The sequence below is a fragment of the Equus caballus genome, chromosome 10 (assembly GCF_041296265.1).
Source record: "Equus caballus isolate H_3958 breed thoroughbred chromosome 10, TB-T2T, whole genome shotgun sequence".
Classification (NCBI taxonomy): domain Eukaryota; kingdom Metazoa; phylum Chordata; class Mammalia; order Perissodactyla; family Equidae; genus Equus; species Equus caballus.
The window spans coordinates 84,882,374-84,904,642 of NC_091693.1; the positions used below are offsets into that span (position 1 = coordinate 84,882,374).

Genomic DNA, 22,269 nt, shown 5'->3' on the forward strand with positions numbered 1-22,269 from the left:
CGGCAATCCCTAGTCCCACGGGGCGGGCAACGGCAGCTGGGGGTCGCCCCGCCCTCTGGGCTTCTGTCCGGGCCTCTGCCGGGAGCTCTGAATGCTCAGCGTGGCCCCTCTGCTACCGGCAGACAGAGAGTTTTGTCTGCTGCCTGGCGGAGCTCCGGCGCTTCCCCACCGGGTCGCCGGACCCGCCTTTGAAAGATCCCCCGCCCCGGTCCTCTCCGAGATCTCCGGCAATCCCTAGTCCCACGGGGCGGGCAACGGCAGCTGGGAGACCTCCGTGCCCACCGTGTCTCTCTCTGGGACCCTCCGGGCGCCCCGAGCACCAGGCCGGGTCTCCCCGCCAATGGCGGGGAGAGACTCTCCCCGCGGGCTCAGGTGTGCAACTCCAAAGTTTCCCTCTGCGTTTAGGAGTAATTGCGGGGGGTTTAAGTAGGGTTCTGGTCACCTGTTTCCACCGTCGCTCCTCTGTTGTGTTCTCGCTCCTGCCCTAGATGTGTGTGGATCCTCTGGGGGCGTCCGTTGGAAGAAAGCCGCTTGCGGGTACTAGGCTGCCCGTCGGGGTCGGAGAGTTTTCACCTATTTCCACATCCTCCCGGAGGAAAGTCCGTCCGCCTTCCGATGTATAGTCGCGTGGGTGTCTCAGACGTCCTGAGATGCTGTCTGGATATCCTTTGTCAAGCGATAAGTGTCCAAATAATTGTAGACTCGAAGGGCGAGAGACAAAGAGGACTACTCACGGCGCCATCTTGGAAGAATCGGCTCTCTAGCACCATTTCTTGAAAAGATTCTTCTTTCTATGTTGAATTGTCTTGGCGCCCTTGTTGAAAATCAATTGGCCATATGTTTGTGAGTCTGTTTCTGGATTTTACGTTTTGTTTCATTGATCTATATGTCTATCATTATGCCAGTATCACATGTCTCTATTTCTATAGCTTCATAGTGAGTCTTAAAATCAGGTAGCATAAGTCTTCCAACTTTGTTCTTTTTAAAAAATTGTTTTTGATGTTCTAGTTCCTTTACATTTTCATATACATTTTAGAATTAACTTGTCAATTTCTATGAAAAAGCCTGGTGGGGTTTTGATTGATATAGTTTGGCATCTATAGACCAATTAAGGGAAAATTGACAACAATATTGAATCTTTCAATCAATTAGCATAGTTTGTCTCTACTTATTTAGGTCTTATGTAATTTCAGGAGATTTTGTAGTTGTCAGTGTTTAGGTCTTGCATATATTTGGTTGAATTGTCCCTAAGTATTTCACATTTTATGCTATTGAAAATATTTTTTTTAAATTTTCAATTTTCAGTTATTTATGGCTAATGTATAGAAATATAATTGACTTTTTAAACTTTAGTCCTTTATATCTTGTGACCTTGCTAAAAAGATTTTTGTAGTTTTTTTTTTTTTTTTGTGGAAGATCAGCCCTGAGCTAACTACTGCCAATCCTCCTCTTTTTGCTAAGGAAGACTGGCCCTGAGCTAACATCTGTGCCCACCTTCCTCTACTTTATACGTAGGACACCTACCACAGCATAGCATGCCAAGCAGTGCCATGTCCTCACCCGGGATCCAAACTGGTGAACCCTGGGCTGCCAAGATCGGAATGTGCAAACTTAACCACTGCACCACCAGGCCGCCCCCCATTTTTGTAGTTTTTTTTAGGGTTTCTAGGTAGATGATCATGTCATCTGTGAATAAAGACAATTTTACTACTTTTTTTCTGATCAAGAGGCTTTTTATTCTTTTTCTTGCCTAATTGCATTGGCTAGGACTTCTAATGCGATGCTGAGAAGTACTGGTTTGAGCAGATATCTTTACCTTTTTCCTGACCTTAGGGGAAAATCATTCAGTCTTTTAGCAGTAAGTGTGATGTTAGCTGTAGGTTTTCCTAGATGCTCTTTCAGCCTGGGGATGTTTCCTTCTCTTTTCAGTTTGCTAAGAATGTTTATCATGAATGGGTATCAGATTGTGTCAAATTCCTTTTCTGAATGTATAGATGATCACATTTGCTTATTTAGTCTGTAGTATGGTAAGTCACACTGACTGATTTTCAAATGTTGACTCAATCTTTCATTTCTGGAATAAGCTCCTCTTAGTCATGATGAATTATACTCTTTATATATTGCTATATTTAATGTGGTAGTATTTTCTTAAGGGTTTTCTGTCTCTATTCATGAGGGATATTGGTCTGCCGTTTTATTTTTTCACAATGTCTGTTTGGTTTAGGTATCACAGAACAAACTGGGAAGTGTTCCCTCTTCTATTTTCTGGAAGACTTTGTGAATTGGTAAAATTTCTTGCTAAAATACTCACTAGAATTTACCAACAGTGAAGCCATCTGGGCTACTTTGTTGAAAGATTTTCAACTATGACTTCACTTTCTTTTTTTTTTTTTTTTTTTTTTTTAAAGATTTTTATTTTTTTCCTTTTTCTCCCCAAAGCCCCCCCAGTACATAGTTGTATATTCTTCGTTGTGGGTTCTTCTAGTTGTGGCATATGGGACGCTGCCTCAGCGTGGTTTGATGAGCAGTTCCATGTCCGCGCCCAGGATTCGAACCAACGAAACACTGGGCCGCCTGCAGCAAAGCGCGCGAACTTAACCACTCAGCCACGGGGCCAGCCCCTCACTTTCTTTGATATGGGACTATTCACGTGATCTGTTTCTTCTTGAATACAATTGGGTAGTTTGTGTCTTTTAAGGAATTTGTTCATTTCATCTAGTTTGTTGCATCTATTGGCATAAAATTGTTCATATTTCCTTATTATTCTCTTAATCTTTGTACAATTGAGGACAATGTTCCTTCTCCCATTCCTGATATTGGTAATATGTATTTTCTATTTTTCGTTCCTGATCAGTCTGGATAGTGATTTATTGATTTCATTGACTTTTTCCCAAAGAACTAGCCTTTAGTTTCCTTGATTTTCTCCATTGTTTATCTGTTTTCCATTGCACTTTGCTATTACCTTTATTATTTCCTCCTTTCTGCTTACTTTGGGGCTAATTTGCTCCTCTGTGTTCTTACTGTGGCAGGTCTGATAACTGACTTGAGACCTTTCTTGTTTTCTAATATAAGCACTTAATGGTATAAATTTCCCTGTAAGTACCACTTTAACTGTGTTCCACCAATTTGATATGTTGTGTTTTAATTTTCATTCCGTTCAAAATATTTTCCAATTTCCCTTTGATTTCTTCTAAAGTGGTTTATACCATTTTATGTGTTATGATTCTCAAGACAGATGGGTTTAAATCTCCCACCTTGCTTGTTGTTCCCGTCTGCTCTTTCTTCCTTTCTCTCCTCTTTTCCTGCATTATTTTGTATTAAGCAGTTATAGGGGGCTGGCCTGGTGGCATAGTGGTTAAGTTTGTGTGTTCCTCTTAAGCGGCCCGGGGTTTGCCGGTTCAGATCCTTGGCGTAGACCTATGCACTGCGCATCAAGACATGCTGAGGCAGCCTCCCACATAGAAGAACTAGACGGACCTACAACTGGGACATACAACAATGTGCTGGAGCTTTGGGAAGAAAAACAAAATAGAGGAAGATTGGCAACAGGTGTTAGCTCAGGGCCAATCTTCCTCACACACACACGCACACACAAAATTATAGGATTCCATCTTGTGTCCATTATTGGTTTCTTAGTTACTGCCACTTTTCTATGTTTACTTTATTGGTTGCTCTAGAGTTTTAAAATATACATCTTTAACCTCTGATGATGTGCCTTCAAATAATATTGTACCACTTCACATTTAGCATAAGAAACCTTCAACAATGATTTCTATTTTTCCTCCCAGTCTTTGGGCTATTATTGCCATATCCTTTATATTTCTACCTATTTTATAAACTCCGTTTAAAACAGTTATTTGTCTTTTAAAGAGATTAAGAATGAGAGAAAGTCTTTTATTTTTACCTACATCTGCACAGTTTTTAGTTCTCTTCTTGGCTCTGAATAGATCCAGATTTCCATCTGGTATCATTTTCCTGCTGCCTAAAGCTTTTCCTTTAATGTTTCTTCCAGTGCTGGATGGCTGATGATGAATTAACTCAGCATTTATATGTCTGAAAAAAAAAATCTTTCTTTCACCTTTGTCTTGAAAGATAATGTGCTTGAGTAGCACAGTCTCTGTTGCCTTTTAGTACTTTAAAGATGCCGTACCATTGTCTTTTGGCTTCCATGGTTCCATTCTTGTCTTTGTTCCTCTGTATGTAATGCATCCTTTTTCCTTTGGCTGCTTTTATGATTTTTCTCTTAATACTGATTTTCAGCAATTTGATCATGGCATTCCTAAGTGTGATTTTCTTCACATTTCTTCATACTTGATATTTTTTGAGATTCTTGATTTTAGGATTATAGTTTTTATTGAATTTCAAACATTTTTGGCCGTTATTTCTTCATACGTTTCTGTATATTTTGCCCTCCCCTTCCTCTTTCCTCAATACTCCCCCTTAGTTAAACTGGCCCTGTGGTCCAGTATTCCCGTTTCTTAACTCTCTCTGTCATGGGCCCCCTACTTTCCTACTCCATCTACCGTGGTTCAGGCTCTCATTGTTTCCCTTTTGTCTCTTGCAAAAACCTGTCTCTATTTTTGCCCCTTTCTAGTTCTTCTTCCATATTCTACATTTCTGTCACAGTGAATTTTCTAAAATGTGCTGTGCTTACAATCCTTCCATAGCTACCTATTGCCTGTAGAATGAACCTAGACTCCATAGCACGGTATGCAGAGCCCTCCATCCTAGCTGCTCGCTCACCACCTTTCCCCTGCACCACCCCCACCCTGCCCCTGATGCTCTGAATTCCTTATTTCAGTCCCATGGAAGTACCTCCAGTTCCCCAGATGCGTGGAGCATTTCTGTTCTGTGTACACACTCATGCCTTTGTTATGTCAGAAAGCCTTCCCGCCCCCCTCACCCCCATGCCTGGAAACTCCTATTCACTGGCAGCTGAAATGTCTCCTCCACTGGACCTTGAACATATCTGTGAAAGCACTTAGCCTGTTGTTTGCAATCATTGTCTATTGGTCATCCTCCCAGACGGACTTCTATGTGGTCCGTCAGAGACTATATCTTTTTTATTTTTAAATACTTAGTAATGACACATAGTAGGCACTTAATAAAGTGTTTGAGTATATTACTGATTGGCATTTAATAGGTATTGAGCACATTCTTCTTAAAATAAATTGGACTCAGATTTAATCATAACACCTGTATAAAATGTACTAATAAAGCAAGGGCGATGTTTTGGGAGCCTGCTGTGTTCCAGACACAGTGTCAGGCACTCTCTGCACCTTGTCTCTAATGCTTACAACAGCACTGCAAGGTGCGCTACCTCACGAGTGGCCCGTCGAAGGGAAGTGTCGGTTTGCAGAGATTGTGAACGAGGCTGTGCAGACAGAAACGGCAGAGCTAGATTTCAGACTCGTGTGTATGTCATGTTTCCCTGCTTACTCACATCAGGAGCTCTGTCACGTCACCGCTGGTAGTTCCATCACATCACCAAGGTTTCCAGTAACAAATGACAGCATCACAGCCGACATCGTACAGGGAACAGCGTGGATCATAACTTGGACTCAGGGAACTGACGTGACAGACTGAAAAGAGACTCCCGAGCAGGCTGTTAAGTGATGTCTGGAGAGAGTTCTCTGGTAGGCTGGTTGGCCTACAAACATCCAGTGAAGATGTCTTGTCCCATCTCTGATGTGACTATGTGAAGAACAGTCTTAAGGGGACAAGTCATAGGAATCGTCCTAAGCCATGTGATTTGGGGTTCCTGCCAGGATGTGTGGATCAGGGGCGGGCACAGTGGAGGGAAGTGAAGACTGGAGGTGCTGGTCCAGCTGTGTTAACAAAAGGCCAGAGGGCTTATAACTCTTTGTCATCATGACAGCTTTGCCTGGGGCTGCCTGGATCCTATCCCGCCCATTCAGGCTGCAGGGGGACTGCCTGTTGGGGACTGTATCTTCCCTTCATTTCCCCTGAAGGCTACTATTGATATTCGTTTTAACTGCATTCCACCCCCCACCCCCACCCCAATTTAAAAAACAGTGTCGTGGGGCAGATGGAGGGCCACGCAGTGTAGTGGTCTCCAGAACCCCTGGGGGTCATCCTTTGTATATGAAGCATCATCCTTTTTCTATTTGTTCTGTGATACTGAATCCAGAATAAAACTTACAAAGGCATGGTTCTTTCCTTTTTGAAATTTATATTCTAGAAAATATTTAAAATTTGATTTTGATGTTTTAATTCTAAAATTTTCTGGTGTGTGTGTCAGAGGTGGGGAGGTTGGTATTTGACAAGAGGAGGGGAGCTTTATTTACAGGCACTCACAGGCACTCCTGGGGGGTTGCAGCTAATGCTTTTGGCAGACAAGGGTCCAAGGACAGTGTCAGTTTAAATGGGCACTTGGGGACAATTCTTGATCTGTCTCTCATCACAGATGAGTTGTGGGTGGTGTGCAAGGAAGCTGAGTGTGCCACCCCAACTTTTGGAATAGCCTATGATCTATATTTGGTGTCTCCTTTTATCCAGGTAGATGAAAGAAAAGGTAAGCTCAGTTAAAAAAATTCTGCTTCTAAGGAGGAACAATTACACTGCAGGAATAAGAAGGGCCAATTGAGCAAGTGATGGGAAGATGTTTAGGAAGCCTGAGTTCAGATACCAAATGAAGGTTTTGATAGTTGGGATGTAAGCAAGTGAGAACTTTTTTTTAAAATTAAGACTTTGTTCTTTTTAGAGCAGTTTTAGGTTCACAGCAAAATTGAGAAGAAGGTACAGAGATTTCTCATATACCCTCTGCCCCTACACATGCATAACTTCCCCCTTTGTCAACATTCCCCATCAGAGTGGCACATTTGTTAGAATTGATGATGATGCACTGACACGGCATCATCACCCGAAGTCTGTAGTTTACATTACAGTTCACTCTTGGGGTTGTACATTCTATTGGTTTGGACAAATGTATAAATGACATGTCTCCATCGTTATGGTATCCCACAGAGTATTTTCACTGCCCTGAAAGTTCCCTGTGCTCTGCTTATTCATCCCTGTCTTTTCCCTCCGCAACCCCTGGCAAACTCTGATCGTTTTACTGTCTCCATAGTTGTGCATTTTCCAGAATGTTATATAATTGGCATCACACAGTATGTAGCCTTTTCAGATTGTCTTCTTTCACTTAGTAATATGCATTTAAGGTTTTTTCATGTCTTGTAATGGCTTGTAACTCATTTCTTTTTAGTGCTGAATAATATTCCATTATCTGGATTTACCACAGTTTATTTATCCGTTCACCTGCTGAAGGACATCTTGGTTGTTTCCAGATTTGGGCAATTATGAATAAAGCTGCTGTAACATCTGTGTGCAGATTTGTGAGTGGACATAAGTTTTCAACTCTTTGGATAAATACCAAGGAGCATGATTGAAGGATTGTATGCTAAGAAAATGTTTAGTTTTGTAAAAAACTGCCAGACTATCTTCCAAAGTGGCTGTACCATTTTGCATTTCTGCCAGCAACGATTGGGAGTTCCTGTTGCTCCACATCGTTGCCAGCATTTAGTGTTGTCAGTACTCCAGATTTTGGGCATTCTAATATGTGTGTACTGGTATCTTACTTTTGTTTCAGTTTGCATTTTCCCTGTGGCACTTGATGTGGAGCATCTTTTCGTATGCTTATTTGCCATCTGTATATCTTCTTTGGTGAGGTGTCTATTAAGGTCTTTGGCCCATTTTTTTACTGAGGTATAATTGACATATACCATTATATTAGTTTCAGTTGTATGACGTAATGATTCGATATTTGTGTATGTAATAAAGTAATCACTACAATAAGTCTAGTTAACATTTGTCACCATACATAGTTACAGAATTTTTTCTTGTGATGAGAACTTTTAAGATCTACTCTCTTAGCAACTTTTGAATATGCAATACAGTATTATTAACTATAGTTGCCATGCTGTACGTTATAGCCCCATCACTTATTGTCAGTTTGAACCTTTTGACTCCCTTCATCCATTTCACCAACCACCACCCCCCACTTCTGGCAACCACCCATCTGTTCTCTATATCTATGAACCTGGTGGGTTTTTTTAGATTGTACATTAAGATCATATGGTATTTGTTTTTCTCTGTCTGACTTATTTCACTTACATAGTGCCCTCAAGATCCATCCATGTTATCACAAATGGCAAGACTTCATTCTTTTTTATGGCTGAATAATATTCCTGTGTGTGTGTGTGTGTGTGTGTGTATACATTTTCTATATCCATCATCCATCGATGGACACTTAGGCTGCTTCCATGTCTTTCTTGGCTATTGTAAATAATGCTGCAATGAACATGAGGGTGCATATATCTTTTCAAGTTAGTGTTTTCATTTTCTTCAGATAAATAGGCAGAAGTGGAATTGCTGATTCATATGATAGTTCTATTTTTAATTTTTTGAGGAACCTCCATACTGTTTTCCACAGTGGCTGCCCCGATTACATTCCCACCAACAGTGCACAAGTCTTCCCTTTTTTCCACATCCTTGCCAACACTGGTTATTTCTTGTCTTTGATGATAGTCATTCTGACAGGTATAGGATGATATATCCCTGTGGTTTTCATTTGCATTTCCCTGGTGATTAGTGATGTCGAGCATCTTTTTATGTACTTCTTTGGCCCATTTTTAAATCAGGTTTTTTGTTTTCTTGCTGTTGAGTTTTGAGAGTTCTTTGTATGTTTTGGATAACAGTCCTTTGTCAGATGTGGTCTTTGCAAATACTTTCTCCCAGTCTGTGGCTTATCTTCTTATTCCTTTGACATTGTCTTTAACAGAGCAGAAGTTCTTAATTTTAGTGAAGTCCAGCTTATCAATTATTTCTCTCACGGATTGTGCCTTTGGTGTTGTACCTAAAAAGTCACTGCCGTACTCAAGGTCATACGGGTTTTCTCTTGCATTATCTTCTAGGAGTTTGATAGTTTTGCATTTTACATTTAGGTCTGTGATCCATTTTGAGTTAATTTTTGTGAGAAGAGTAAGGTCTGTGTGTAGATCCATTTTTTGGCATGTGGATTTCCAGTTGTTACAGCACCATTTGTTGAAGAGACTGTCTTTGCTCCATTGTATAGCTTTTGCTCCTTTTTCGAAGATCAATTGCCTATATTGATGTCCGTCTATTTCTGTGCTCTCGATTCTGTCCTATCGGTGTATGTGTCTAGTCTTTTGCCAATACCACACTGTCTTGATTTCTGTAGCTTTACAGTAAGTCTTGAAGTCTGGTGGTGCCTGTCATCTGACTTTGTTCTTCTCCTGCAGTATTGGGTTGGCTATTGGGTTTTTTTTGCCTCACCATATAAACCTAAGAATCAGTTTGTTGATACCCACAAAATAACTTGCTGGGCTTTTGATTGGGATGAGTGGTTTTAATGTGGTTGTACTCTCTCCCTTGGTCTTCCGTGGCATTGTAATGAAGATTTTTTTGGTTTCTTTTACAAACTACTAGCATGATTTATTCTTATCAGGACAAATAGGCAGCTAGATATTGGCAGTGGGTGGAGGTGGTGATGGTTTCTGGAGCCCTTTACGTGACATCAATTAAGTAATTGATCAGGGTGCACATTGGGTCAGCTGAACCACATTAATGTTGACCTTAAATTATCCTAGTAGGTAGAAAATATTCTTAATACCACAAAGGAGGCCACTTATTTTATTTTTTATGACCACAAAAATAAATTTTATCTCTGCGCTGGCTTGGTTTCGGAGATCCCAGGTAATAGAAGCAAAAAACAGAATCATGGGTACATACCAGGGATTAACAATGTTACAACTCTTACAGAGAGTGGAATTGCTTACCTGAAGTTTGATGAAAAGTTTCTTAAATTTCTTCTTTTAAAGATAGTCCTATATTTGGTGGACTTAACAGAATTTTTCATTACCTTTCTTTTATATTTTCAGTATTCTCCTAAGAAATTGATTGAAGATATTCTGGGGAGATTTCTAAAAATACTATGTCAAAGACAAAGTTTAACCTGTCATTTTAAGTAGGTATGATATTAAGTAACCTAGGTAGACCAAGAAAGAATAGTTTTTTCAAGATTGTGTGCTCTTTTGTTGGAATAGCGAAGCTAGCTTGTTTGTAGTTTGACTCTTTTCTACCCCTGTGCTGATTTGAAGTGATGGGCACTGGGCTGTGTTGCAAATAAATAATTTTTTGTTGTTAAAAAAAATTGCAGCAGCGTGTTGAACTGCCATTGTTAACTAGGCTGCAGGGAAAATGAAGGTGGTGGTTTGTCATAGAGGTCACTGTGGGCGACAGATAGCTTTATTCAAGTAGTGGGCGGAAGGAAAATACGGTATAACTTTAACCTTCAGACGCCTCTTTTTAAGTAAGTTGAGTAAGTCTGCTAAAAGTGGGAACACAAGTAAGGTCTCACTGGGTGAAAATACACGTTTCTTGAATGGCTGTGCTCTTTCAGGGCTCTGTGACAAGCCTTCTGATAGGCTCTTCCCTAGGCGAATGGTGATGGTCTGAGGAAGCTTTGTGGAAATCCTAAGGCAAGGCAAGAATCCTGGACTGATCTGGAAGATTCATTTATAAGTTTATTTATTTTTTTTTGTTGATTGTTTAATCAGTTTGTTATTGTGGGTAGTCAGTATTTGCCCCATAAACTGGATATTTTGGCATACCAAGCAGGTTCATCAATCAAAGTGGTTGGAGATTTTTCACATGCATATTTGGACATTTAATCTAGAGGTGTCCTACCAGATGCATTGAATAAGGGAGGAAATGTGAAGGGCACATTGGTAAGGCTTGGTGGTTAAGTGGGTTGACAAGGGAAAGGAAGGCGTCAAAGATGGCGACAGTCTTGTTTTGAGCTTGGTTGACTTGGATAATAGTAAAAGCATGAACAGAAATAGGAAAGTCAGAAGAGAAAATTAATTTTTTGTGGGAAGACTTTTGTGTTTTAAATCTCTTCATGTTTGAAGGAACAGGGACCCTTCATTGTGGACTGAGAGAAATCACAGAAGCTCAGCATCTTCAACCTGAGAGGCAGCTTGGAGACTGAGTTATGATCAGACTCAGATACAGCCCTGTTATCTCACTCATGATGTATCAGTAATGTGATGACTGATGTTATCTTAAAGTTGACTAGGGTCAGAACCAACCCCCAGGAAGGCAACCTCTGGCCTAGACACAGGGCACAAGTAGAGGCAGATGTCCAGAATCATGTGCAGTGTCTTTGAAGGGTACTTAACAAGTATTCCTTCATTTGAAGTTTGATTTTCCCTTTTAAATTTGAAGAGCCTTTATACAAATCATTTCAGGTGACACCTTTGGAGGTGTCATCTATATAGTATAAACACTGTGTTGTAAGAGTAAGATAAAATCCTTCAAATATTAGGCAATATACTCATTCATTCTAACTAATAAAAATAGTCTTAACTTGCCCCAAAAGGTGGTGTTAGTAATGAATTTCTTTATCTTTCAATAACATCCTGACATTTTTATGTTTAGTGACTTCTATATAGATATCACAGAGTTAAATTTTACTCAGTTCTAAGCATATTTTACACTGCAAGTGTTTGATCTAGGACTTTTGATCATAGGTCTGGGGTGTCATATTGCCGTCTTTGAGGGGAAGTCAGTTGCTAAGGCCTCCCACTGGTAGTGTGTCTAGGTGGGTCTTTAGCCCATCGCTCTTCTGCTTGGATGTTGCTAAAAATGATGCTTATAAGCAGCATTGGTCCCAGATATGTTAAATAGAAGTGGTGGGGCTCGGAAGGAGGGTTGGGAGTCATTTTTCACCCTTGGCATATGTGCATTTGTATTTCAGTCCTTGAGGATAGACAATAATGTCCATGTTTCAGCTCACAGCCTCTGTATCCTCCCGTCCCAGACCCAGGGGTGCGAGTGCAACCTTGGGCTTTTGCCTTCTTCAGGGCATGAGTCATGTTCCAAAACTGAGCTGACCTTAATGTCTGAGCTTTCTAATTCTTTCTCTTTTTTTTTTCAGCTTTATTGAGATATAATTGACATGTAACGTTGTGTAAGTTTAAGGTGTACAATGTGATGATTTGATACACATAGTACATATTGTGAAATGTTTGCCACAATAAGGTTAGTTAACACATCCTTCAACTCACAAAATTATAATTTTGTTGTTGTTGTTATGCTGAGAACATTAAAGCTCTGCTCTAATAACAACTTTTAAGTGCAGTACAGATTGTTAACTATAGTCACCATGCTGTACATTGGATCCCCAGAACTTAGTCATCTTAAAACTGAAACTTTGTACCCTTAGACCAACATCTCCTCATTTCCCGACCCCTTCTCAATGCCTGGCAACCACTATTCTACTCTCTTTCTATGAGTTTGGTGTTTTTAGATTCCACGTATAAGTGGTATCTTACAGTATTTGTCTTTCTCTGTCTGACTTACTTCACTTAGCGTAATGCCCTCAAGGTCCATCCATGTTCCAAATGGCAAAATTTCCTTCTTTTTTATGGCTGAATAATATTCCATTGTGGGGAGATATATATATACACACACACACATATATATATATATCACATTTTCATTATCTATTCAACCATCAATGGGCACTTAGGTTGTTTTCATGTCTTGGCTATTGTGAAATATGTTGCAGTGAACATGGGAGATATCTCCTTCAGATAATGATTTCATCTTCTTCAGATAGATACCCAGAAGTGGGATTGCTGGGTCATATGGTAATTCTATTTTTAATTTTTTAAGCAACCTCCATACTGTTTTCCATAGTAGCTGCAACAGTTTACATTTTCACCAACAGTGCACAAGGGTTCACTTTTTTTCACATCTTCATTAGCATTTGTTATCTCTTGTTTTTTTGATAATAGCCATTCTAACGGGTGGGAGGTTATATGTCATTGTGGTGTTGATTTGTGTTTCCCTGATGATTAGTAATATTGAGCACCTTTTCAGGTACTTGTTGGCCATTTGTATGTCTTCGGAAAAATCTCTCTTCAAGTCCTCTGCCCATTTTAATTGGATTGTTTGTGTTTTTGCTATTGAGTTGTGTGAGTTCCTTATATATTTTGAATGTTAACTCCTCATCAGATATATTGTTTGCGAATATTTTCTCCCATTCTGTAGATTGCCTTTTCGTTTTGTTGATTGTTTCTTTTGCTGTGCAGAAACTTTTTTGGTTGATATAGTCCCACTTGTTGATTTTTGCTTGTGTTGCTTGTTCTTTTGGTGTCATATCCAAAGAAATCATTGCAAAGACCGATGCCAAGGAGTTTTTTGCCTATGTTTTTCTTCTAGAAGTTTTATGACTTCAGGTCTTATGTTTAAGTCCTTAATCCACTTTGAATTAATTTTTGTGATTGGTGTAAGATAATGGTTGAATTTCATTCTTTTGCATGTGGATATCCAGTTTCCCCAGCACCGTTTATTGAAGAAACTATCCTTTACACATTGTGTATTCTTGGCTTCATTGTCAAATATTAGTTGACCATATATGCATGAGTTTATTTCTGGGCTCTTTTTTTGTGTGTGTGAGGAAGATTCGTCCTCAGCTACCATCTGTTCCTCTTTTTGCTTGAGGAAGATTGTCACTGAGCTAACATCTGTACCAATCTTCCTCTACTTTATATGGGATGCTGTCACAGCATGGCTGCATGAGTCATGCTGGGTCCATGCCCAGGATCTGAACCGGCAAACTCCAGGCCACCAAAGCAGAGTGCGTCAACTTAACCACTAGGCTACAGGGCTGGCCCTGTGGGCTCTTGATTCTTTTCTATTGGTCTGTGTCTGTTTTTATGCCAAAACTGTACTGTTTTGATTGCTATAGCTTTTTAATATTGTTTGAAATCAAGAAGTGTGATGTTTCCAGCTTTGTTCTTTCTCAAGATTGCTTTGGCTATTCGGGGTCTTTTGTTGCTTCATGTGAATTTTAGGATTTTTTTTATTTCTGTGAAAAATGCCGTTGGAATTTTGATAGGGATTACATTAAGTCTGTAGATGACTTTGGGTAGTTTGGACGTTTTGATAATATTAACCGTTCTGATCCATGAACATGGGATATCTTTCCATTTATTTGTGTCTCCTTTAATTTCTTTCATCAGTGTCTTACTGTTTTCAGTGTGTAGATCTTTCACTTTCTTTGTTAAATTTATTCGTAAGTATTTTATTGTTTTTGAAGCTATTGTAAATGGAATTATCTTTATTTCTTTTTCTGATAGTTCATTGTTATAGAAATGCAACTGATTTTTACATGTTGATTTTGTATCTTGAAACTTTACTGAATTACATTTATTAGGTCTAACGGTTTTTTGGTAGAATCTTTAGGATTTCCTACACACATGATCATGTCATCAGCAAACAGAGACAATTTTACTTCTTCCTTTCTGATTTGGATGCCTTTTGTTTCTTTTTCTTTCCTAATTGCTTTTGCTAGTACTTCCATTACTATGTGGAATAGAAGTGGTGAGAGTGGGCACCCTTGTCTTGTTTCTGATATTAGAGGGAAAGCTTTCAATCTTTCACTGTTGAGTATGTTAGCTGTGGGTTTGTCATATGTGGCCTTAATTATGTTCCTTAATTTTGTTCCTTCTATACCCAATTTGTTGAGGTTTTTATCATGAAAGGATGTTGAATTTTGTCAAATGCTTTCTCTGCATCTATTGAGATGATCACAATTTTTATCCTTGACTTTGTTAATGTGATGTATCACATTGATTGATTTGTATATGTTGAGCCATCCTTGCATCCCAGAGATTAAGTCTCACTTGATTGTGCTGTGTGATCCTTTTAATGTGCTGTTGAATTTGTTTTGCTAGTATTTTGCTGAGAATTTTTGCATCTAAATTCATGAGGATATTGGCCTGGAGCTTTCTTTTCTCCTAGTATCCTTATCTGGCTTTGGTATCAGAGCAATGCTGACTTCATAAAATGAGTTTGGGAGTGTTCTCTCCTGTACAGTTTTTTGGTAGAATTTGAGAAGAACTGGCATTAATTCTTTAAATGTTTGGTAAAATTCACCTGTGAAGCCATCTTATCCTGGGCTTCTCTTTGTTGAGAAGTTTTTGATTATTGATTTAATCTTACTTGTTATTGGTCTTGTTCAGATTTTCTATTTCTTCATAATTCAGACTTGCAAGGTTAAGTATTTCTAGGAATTTATCCATTTCTTCCAGGTTCTCTAATTTCTTGGCATATAATTGTTTATAGCAGTCTTTTATGATTTTTTTGTATTTTTGTGGTATCAGTTGTAATGTCTCTTCTTTCATTTATAATTTTATTTGAGTCTTCTCTTTTTTTTCGTGGTCAGTCTGGCTAAAAGTTTGTCAATTTTGTTTATCTTTTCAAAAAACCAACTCTTAGTTTTGTTGATCTTTTCTATTATACTTCTATTCTCTATTTCATTTATTTCTGCTTTGATCTTTGTTCTCTCCTTCCTTCTGCTATTTGGGCTTAGTTTGTCCTTGTTTTTCTGGTTCCTTGGAATATAAAGTTGGGTTGTTGACTTCAGATTTTTTTTGTTGTTGATCTAGGCATGTGTTGCTGTAAACTTCCCTCTTAGCACTTCTTTTGCTGTGTCCCATAAGTTTTGGTATGTTGTGTTTTCATTTTCATTTGTTTCAAGATATTTTTTGATTTCCCTTTTGATTTAATCTTTGACTCATTGGTTATTCAGGAACATGTTGTTTAATTTCCGCATATTTGTGAATTTCCAGTTTTCCTCTTGTTATTGATATCTAGTTTTATACCATTGTGGTCAGAAAAGATGCTTGGTATGATTTCAGTCTTTCAAAATTTGCTGAGACTTATTTTGTGACCTAACATATGATCTGTCCTGGAGAATGTTGCATGTGCACTTAAGAAGAATGTGTATGCTGGTGTGTTAGATGGAATGCTCTGTTTATGTCTGTTGGGTCCATTTGGTCTAAAGTATAGTTCAAGTCCAATGTTTCCTTAGTGATTTTCTGTTTGGATCCTGTATTCATTGTTGAAAGTGGAGTATTAAAGTCCCCTGCTATTACTGTATTGCTGTCTGTCACTCCCTTGAGATTTGTTACTATTTGCTTAATATTTAAGTGCTCAGATATCTCTGCCTTTAATCATCTGCCTTTCTGGGGCCATAGCTTGGTGGAAATAGTTGAGGGGCTGAATGGACATGAGAGATGAGCCCTCTTGTTCTATTCCTCAGTTAAGGAAGACAGGGAAGAGAATGAGGGAAATGTGTAGCATGAGAATAGATGAGACCCAGCCCTTTTACAGTAAAATGAAAAATGGAATAATTAAACCTTGATCATCACGAGCAGGGAAGCAAAATGGCTGTAAAATATCAATATCTAGTAACTTACTCTCGTAATCCTAACTCTTCCTTGAACAATTTCCTACTTGTTAAATTGCAGTGATAGCCTGTGATTAGTTTTACAAACTTATTTTAAACCAGTTCCTAGCAGTAGTAACAACCTTTGTCTTCATGGGAATGCTGAAAGTTTATTAACAACCAACCTCTGGGCTAAACATTTTAAATTTAGTGATCCTAAGTAGTTAGCTGATAGGGAAATTTTGATTACCTGACTTTTGGTGGTGGAGAAGGAGAAGCAGACACAGATCTGGTTGGTGAATTCACGTGTCTGAGGCTCCAGGTGCTGGGCACATGGACTTTAATAGTAGGAGTTAGCCTTGGACGAGACAAACAAAAATTCCATGTAGAACTGGGGAACTTCCAGCATTGCTAGGTAAAGTATTTCTAGACCGGGGCTAATGAACTACTTTTCAACCTGACGTCTTCAGGAATAGGCAGTCTCCTGCTTCTGCAAATACCAAATGAAATGCCAAGCCAGTATCCTTGGATTTATAGACCCAATTTACCAGACTGAAGGACACTTGCTCATTTTAACTAACTAAAATAGCCGGCCTTTGCATGCTGGGTTTCCATGGCAATATGATCTCAGTGACCTCTCTTCTCTATTGTGGAATGTAGGTGATAAGAATGGAGGGGAGCCTGATGATGCTGAACTGGTAAGACTCAGTAAGAGGCTGGTGGAGAATGCGGTACTCAAGGCTGTCCAGCAGTATCTGGAAGAAACACAGAACAAAAACAAGCCAGGGGATGGGAGCTCTGTGAAAACGGAAGAGGCTGATAGGAATGGCACTGACAGTGACAACAACAAGAAATGAGACCCGAATGCAGGCAGGCCCCCACTGCTCCAGGAGAAGCGTCCCTGCCCGCCTCTGCTGAGTCAATGGACTAATTTGCATTGTGCTGTTTAAGTGTCTCTTGTCCAGTGTGTGGAGATTGCCTGCTACTTTCATGAGCGATGTGTGTGCATTTCTGAAACAACAGAAGAGAAATGGAGAGCCGAGACTAGCAGAGGAAATTATTTGTGAAAGAACAGCCCAAGTTTCACTGGCCCTCAGCCATGGCCAAGGGAGAGGGGACTTTGGGTTGCCTCGTGGACTCAAATTAAAGGCCGTGGAAGGGGCCTTGCCGTAAATGGAATACTGCCATTTATATTATTCAGCAGGGCATTTGACTACTATATCTGAGGCCAAAACACACAGCTAACAAGTGCTAAATTTAAAATAATCACTGTTGAAATTATTGTCCATAGTGTTTCATGTTTGTCCTATGTTTGCTGTTGCTATGCAGTGATCTTTCTTTACAGTAAATTTGTTTCATGTAAATGATATATTTTTGGTGAAATGCAACCTTTTCTATAAAATGTGGGCAACATTTTCAAGGTTTCTTTTTAACTCTCTTTTGACCCTCTTTTGATACGTCAATGTGTCATATTTAATGTTCTTCATTGGCATTTCTATGTAAAATGTATTATATAATTTTTTTCCCCATAGGCAAGAAACCTATTGGAATCCTGGACTTACTTAATGAAGCTTTGCGTCGAGAAAGGATGAGATTGAAGTCCAAAGTGAAACAGATAAAGGAACTTTTACTGAAGCCTGAGACTCAGGCCAAAATTAGGAGGGAGCTTTTGGAAGGAAGATCCCTTAACAGCAGTGATCAAGGAAGTGACGTTGATTTCAGTACAGCTTTGACATGAGCTCTGCATTGCTATCATGGTTCCATAGTTTATGAAATCTTTTCAGTTTATTAAATAGCTCTTTGGTAAATACCAAAGGAGTTTTCTGATAGTGTCTGCAGAGCGGCAAACCAACATCTGGTAAGGAATTAACAATTTCTTGACAAAGAAGACTGATTCTGCCCTGTTATTTTTTAAGCTAAATTTGTGTTTTGGAATGTTTGTTTCTGTAATATCAAGAGTTGATTTATAGAAAGGACTTCTTAATTAGCTGTTGTGAGATGTTCTTTGGGTCCTGCATATAAAATATACAGACTGTGAAAAATAATTTACAGATAAAAAGATACAGTATTTTAAAGATCACTTGCCTCTTGTTGACATGATTGTTTTTGTTATTAAATCAAAAGAAGCATTGTCCACATGTGTCTATATCTTGAGTTACTTTTAATGGGAATTTGAATGTTTCTTGAATCTAGTACTTGAATGAAAATTTATAAATGTAATTATTGCAATCACTGGTTAAGAATGTTTTATAATATCCGTATGTATTATTTTTTAATGATCAAAATGTAGTTTGCTTTTTCATTTCTTAATGAATAAATGTTTAGGATTTTTACTTTCTACTTTTCTGAAGATAAGCCCCAGGTCTTACCATGTTCCTTATAATCTGAATTTGTTTGCACTGGTTCATTTTTAAATAAAATTCTTGAAAAATTTCCCCCCACGTAATAATCATTGGTAACAGCTTTCTCTATAGTCATTTGTAAAATTGCTGCTACCAAGAGATCATGATGGAGGGGAAATTATTGGAAATCAAATATGTAGTCATTTCAAATATAAAATCCAGTTTATTCATGGATTTTAACTATTTTTTCACTGGGTAAATTATACTACATTTATTTATAAGTGAGTTTATGCATTTTCATGCCTCTTAATAAACGTATTGTTTTCCCTTGTTGCCTTTGCTCATTTTCTTCCTGGCTCTTCGAAGTTGTTGGTTCTGTGTTGGTGTAATGACGTCATGAACAAGAGCTCTGGGAGTGTCAGTGTTTCTTCACCTTTCTGTTCTCATCCTTCAAGGTAACTTAGCACAGTTGTCAGAGCACCTTCAACTTTAGATTTTTAAATCACTTCACATCAGTCAGCTTCACAGAGAATTAACAATAGAACGTTAAATGCAAAGAAGATCTAGAGAGCATCTCATGAACTGCTAGTCTTGTGTCGCTGAAGTGGCGACGTGGCAGAGATGAAAGGAGCAGGTCCATCCAGATGCACAAACCCTGGCGCTGCTCAGATGGAGCCCCTTTCAGGGGTGGAGGGCTCCGCTGTCTACAGACACCTTCCTTATGGAAACCCTAAGGGAGGAGGCAAGGATATTTGGGGGCTTGCCTTGTTTTTCAAATGAGGACACAGACTCACGGAGTTTGAGTGCCTTATCCACAGTGCTGTTGGGGAACTGGACCTGAACTACGCCCCAGGCTCCGTCTCAAAGTTCCAGGGCTGTTTTCACTCTCCTAAAATTGAAGCTAACAGTTTTTCAGGAGAATAGCACTTCTCAGCATATGGCTATAAATATCTTTATCCTTAAGGAGCTCTTCCTCGAGGATGCTCTTTGAAAGGCTAAGACAGTATCCTTTCTGCAGTCTGGGGTTACATGTCTTACTGGTACTTTAGTTCATCGTAGCTTCCATTTGTTAAACACCTGGCTGTCTGCCAGATGTTTGGGCTCATTGTTGCATTTCTTCCTTTCAGTGACCCTGTTAGGAAGTTACTAGTACTCTTCTACACATAGGAAACTGGGGCTCTACATGGCTAAATGGCTATAAAGCGAAATGACTGTAAAGCTAAAAAAAAGGTAGGCGTAAGTTTAAACTTGGGTCTGTTCTACTTCAAAGCCACACCCTTTCCACAAAGCAACACTTCCTCTCTCTACCAAGTACAAGACAATACGTTTCACAAGTTGAGGATGTGTAACAAGCTGCTCCCTCGCAATCCTGGAGTTCTGTGAACATACATGAGAGCGGTCAGCTAAGGCGATGGGACTGGGAAAAAAAACCCAGATAGTGAATTTAGGGATTAAAGATTCTAATCCTTATCAATGAAATCTTCATTTAAGCAGGTTTATTTATGGGAACTATATGATAACACAAATTTTCTTCATGGTTCCATTTCAAAAATCTAAGAAGACATTAATTTGCAAAAATCAAAGTTTGGGATCTGAAATATTCAAAATGACTTTTCCCTCATTAATCGGAGTCACAGAACAATTGCTTCTTGGGTCACCTGGCCAGAATATGTTGTCCTAAATTGGTACTGCGTGTTATGTAGCCTTGTCTTTTGACAGGAAGCTCTGCATGGTTGGTGAAAGAGCATTGGTCCAGGAGGTGGAGTGGCTTCCAGACCTGGGTCCACCACTGACAAGTCATCTTTTGCAGACCAATTCACTTTTCTGGGCCTCAGGTGCCAATCTATAATTTGAAATAGTTTGGCCAGCTGATTTGGCCAGGTAATTTCCTAGGATGCTAGACTCTTTGTGACTATATGACAATGCTATGCATTCTGATCCAACCATCTCAGCTATCTACCCATGTGGGAGGCCTTCTTGATTGGGCCACTCTGGTGCAACTGTTGGCAGCAAGAGGCTTAGAATTCAAGAAGACTTTGCATTCTGTTTCACTTGTGTTGGCTGTCACCTTTAGGAGGGAAACCCCAGTGGCACGTATTCACATTTATAGCCTCATTCCAACATTTCCAGTGACTGGAAAAATAGTAGATCCTATATAAATATTTTAAGGGATGTCAAAAAGGTAATATTTTCAAGAGCAGGACAAGATTCTGTCAGCTTCGAACTTGGTCTCATTTGTAGAATCAGATTACTATTGCATTAATCTACTTCTCCGTCTAGACTAACTACAGACCTTTGAGATAATCTAGATTTGTATCTGGAGCATACTTAAGATTCAAACTGTTCACTCTAAAATCCCAAATGTGCCTCCACTCAGTCATTCTAGCAGCCATATATTCCAATGAGAAGGTAATTAATGCAGTTTTGACTTCATATTCTAGACGTCATTTCAGACATGACCAATAGGACGTGTTTGCACCTTTGCACTGGGTCTCCGATGCATAAACCAGCTACCATATATGGAACAAAGTAAGAATTTATTTCATCATAGAATCAAAGTCAACAAACCTATAGTATTTCCAAACATAAATTGATGAATGGATAATCTGTCATCATCTGTTATTTTCATTACTTTCAAATCTCATCTAAAATCATTTTATCTTTGAACAAATTGTAGGTGCATTCCTGAACTCCAATTTTTCCAGGTGGAAAGAATTCATATAAAAAAATAAATAAACCCAGTGTACTTAAAAACAAATGTTTCCTACTCCCTGCATGAATTTGGTAGCAGCACTCATGCTAACAAGACAAACCCCTGGATTATTTCATTCATGGGAAAAATGAAGATTAGAGCAATTCACTCTGAGTCAGTGAACTTAAACTTCTGATACTAGCTACTGCACTTCTTTCCTGGATCACTGTTTTGGGGATAATAGGCTTGTTTATCTTAAGGTAATTTGAGAGCTGGAGGAAGGTGCTGTTATCATCTCTAGTTTAATATCCTCAAAACCTCTTATTTGCATCCATAACTGATAAATTCAGGCAATTTGGGATGATTTTAAAATTCAAACTGCAGATTTATTCCTCTTTGTATTCTGTCGTTAATCTCTTATTGGAAGGCTGTGAAGTTCTGTTATAGCATCAAAGACAGGAACAACAAAACTGAGATATCAATTCATCGTGTCCAGTAAAGTTGCTTTCCCCATAGTGGTTCACATTGTTTCTGAAAAGCCACTATCTAATGACACTGCCCTGTATTTATGTGTTATATTCTGGGACATCTCCTTTCAGTCTTTCAACTCAAGCAGCTCTATGGTATATGGAACGCTTCTTCTTAAAGAACCGGATAGCAGATTGGTACTACTCTTCAGATTACTCCCCACACTTCCTGCCCAAAACCGCTTGGGTACAATGTTGCCACCATTTTGTCTTTTAATCAAAGTGCGCTGTACTTTCTAATTTTTTTTTAACCACATATATGTTATCTTACCCATAGCAAAAAAATTTTTTTTTGCAAATGCTCCTGTGGGATACGTAAAGTTATAGGAGGTGAGAGGACAGAGAAATAAGAGTCTTATAGCGGGACGGGAATTACAGGGCTGAAAAAAGAAATAGAAGCGATGTGTATGTACCAATCCAAAAAAT

The 22,269-nt window shown here is 39.0% G+C and overlaps 1 protein-coding gene across 13 annotated transcripts in view; it reads left to right on the plus strand.

Moving 5' to 3' along the window:
* AKAP7 (A-kinase anchoring protein 7) overlaps nucleotides 1–18,957 on the plus strand; it is a 141,698-nt gene extending 122,741 nt beyond the window's left edge. For 5 of the 13 annotated variants that reach the window (XM_023651086.2, XM_070223849.1, XM_070223851.1 and 2 more), the window contains one exon: nucleotides 16,943–18,957. In XM_023651086.2, the coding sequence (XP_023506854.1) occupies nucleotides 16,943–17,139 (197 nt within the window). In that variant the 3' untranslated portion in view covers nucleotides 17,140–18,957. The remainder of the gene's footprint in view (nucleotides 1–16,942) is intronic. The other 8 variants (XM_023651085.2, XM_005596925.4, XM_023651087.2 and 5 more) reach the window with 2 other exon arrangements.
* The last annotated feature ends 3,312 nt before the right edge of the window (nucleotides 18,958–22,269 follow it).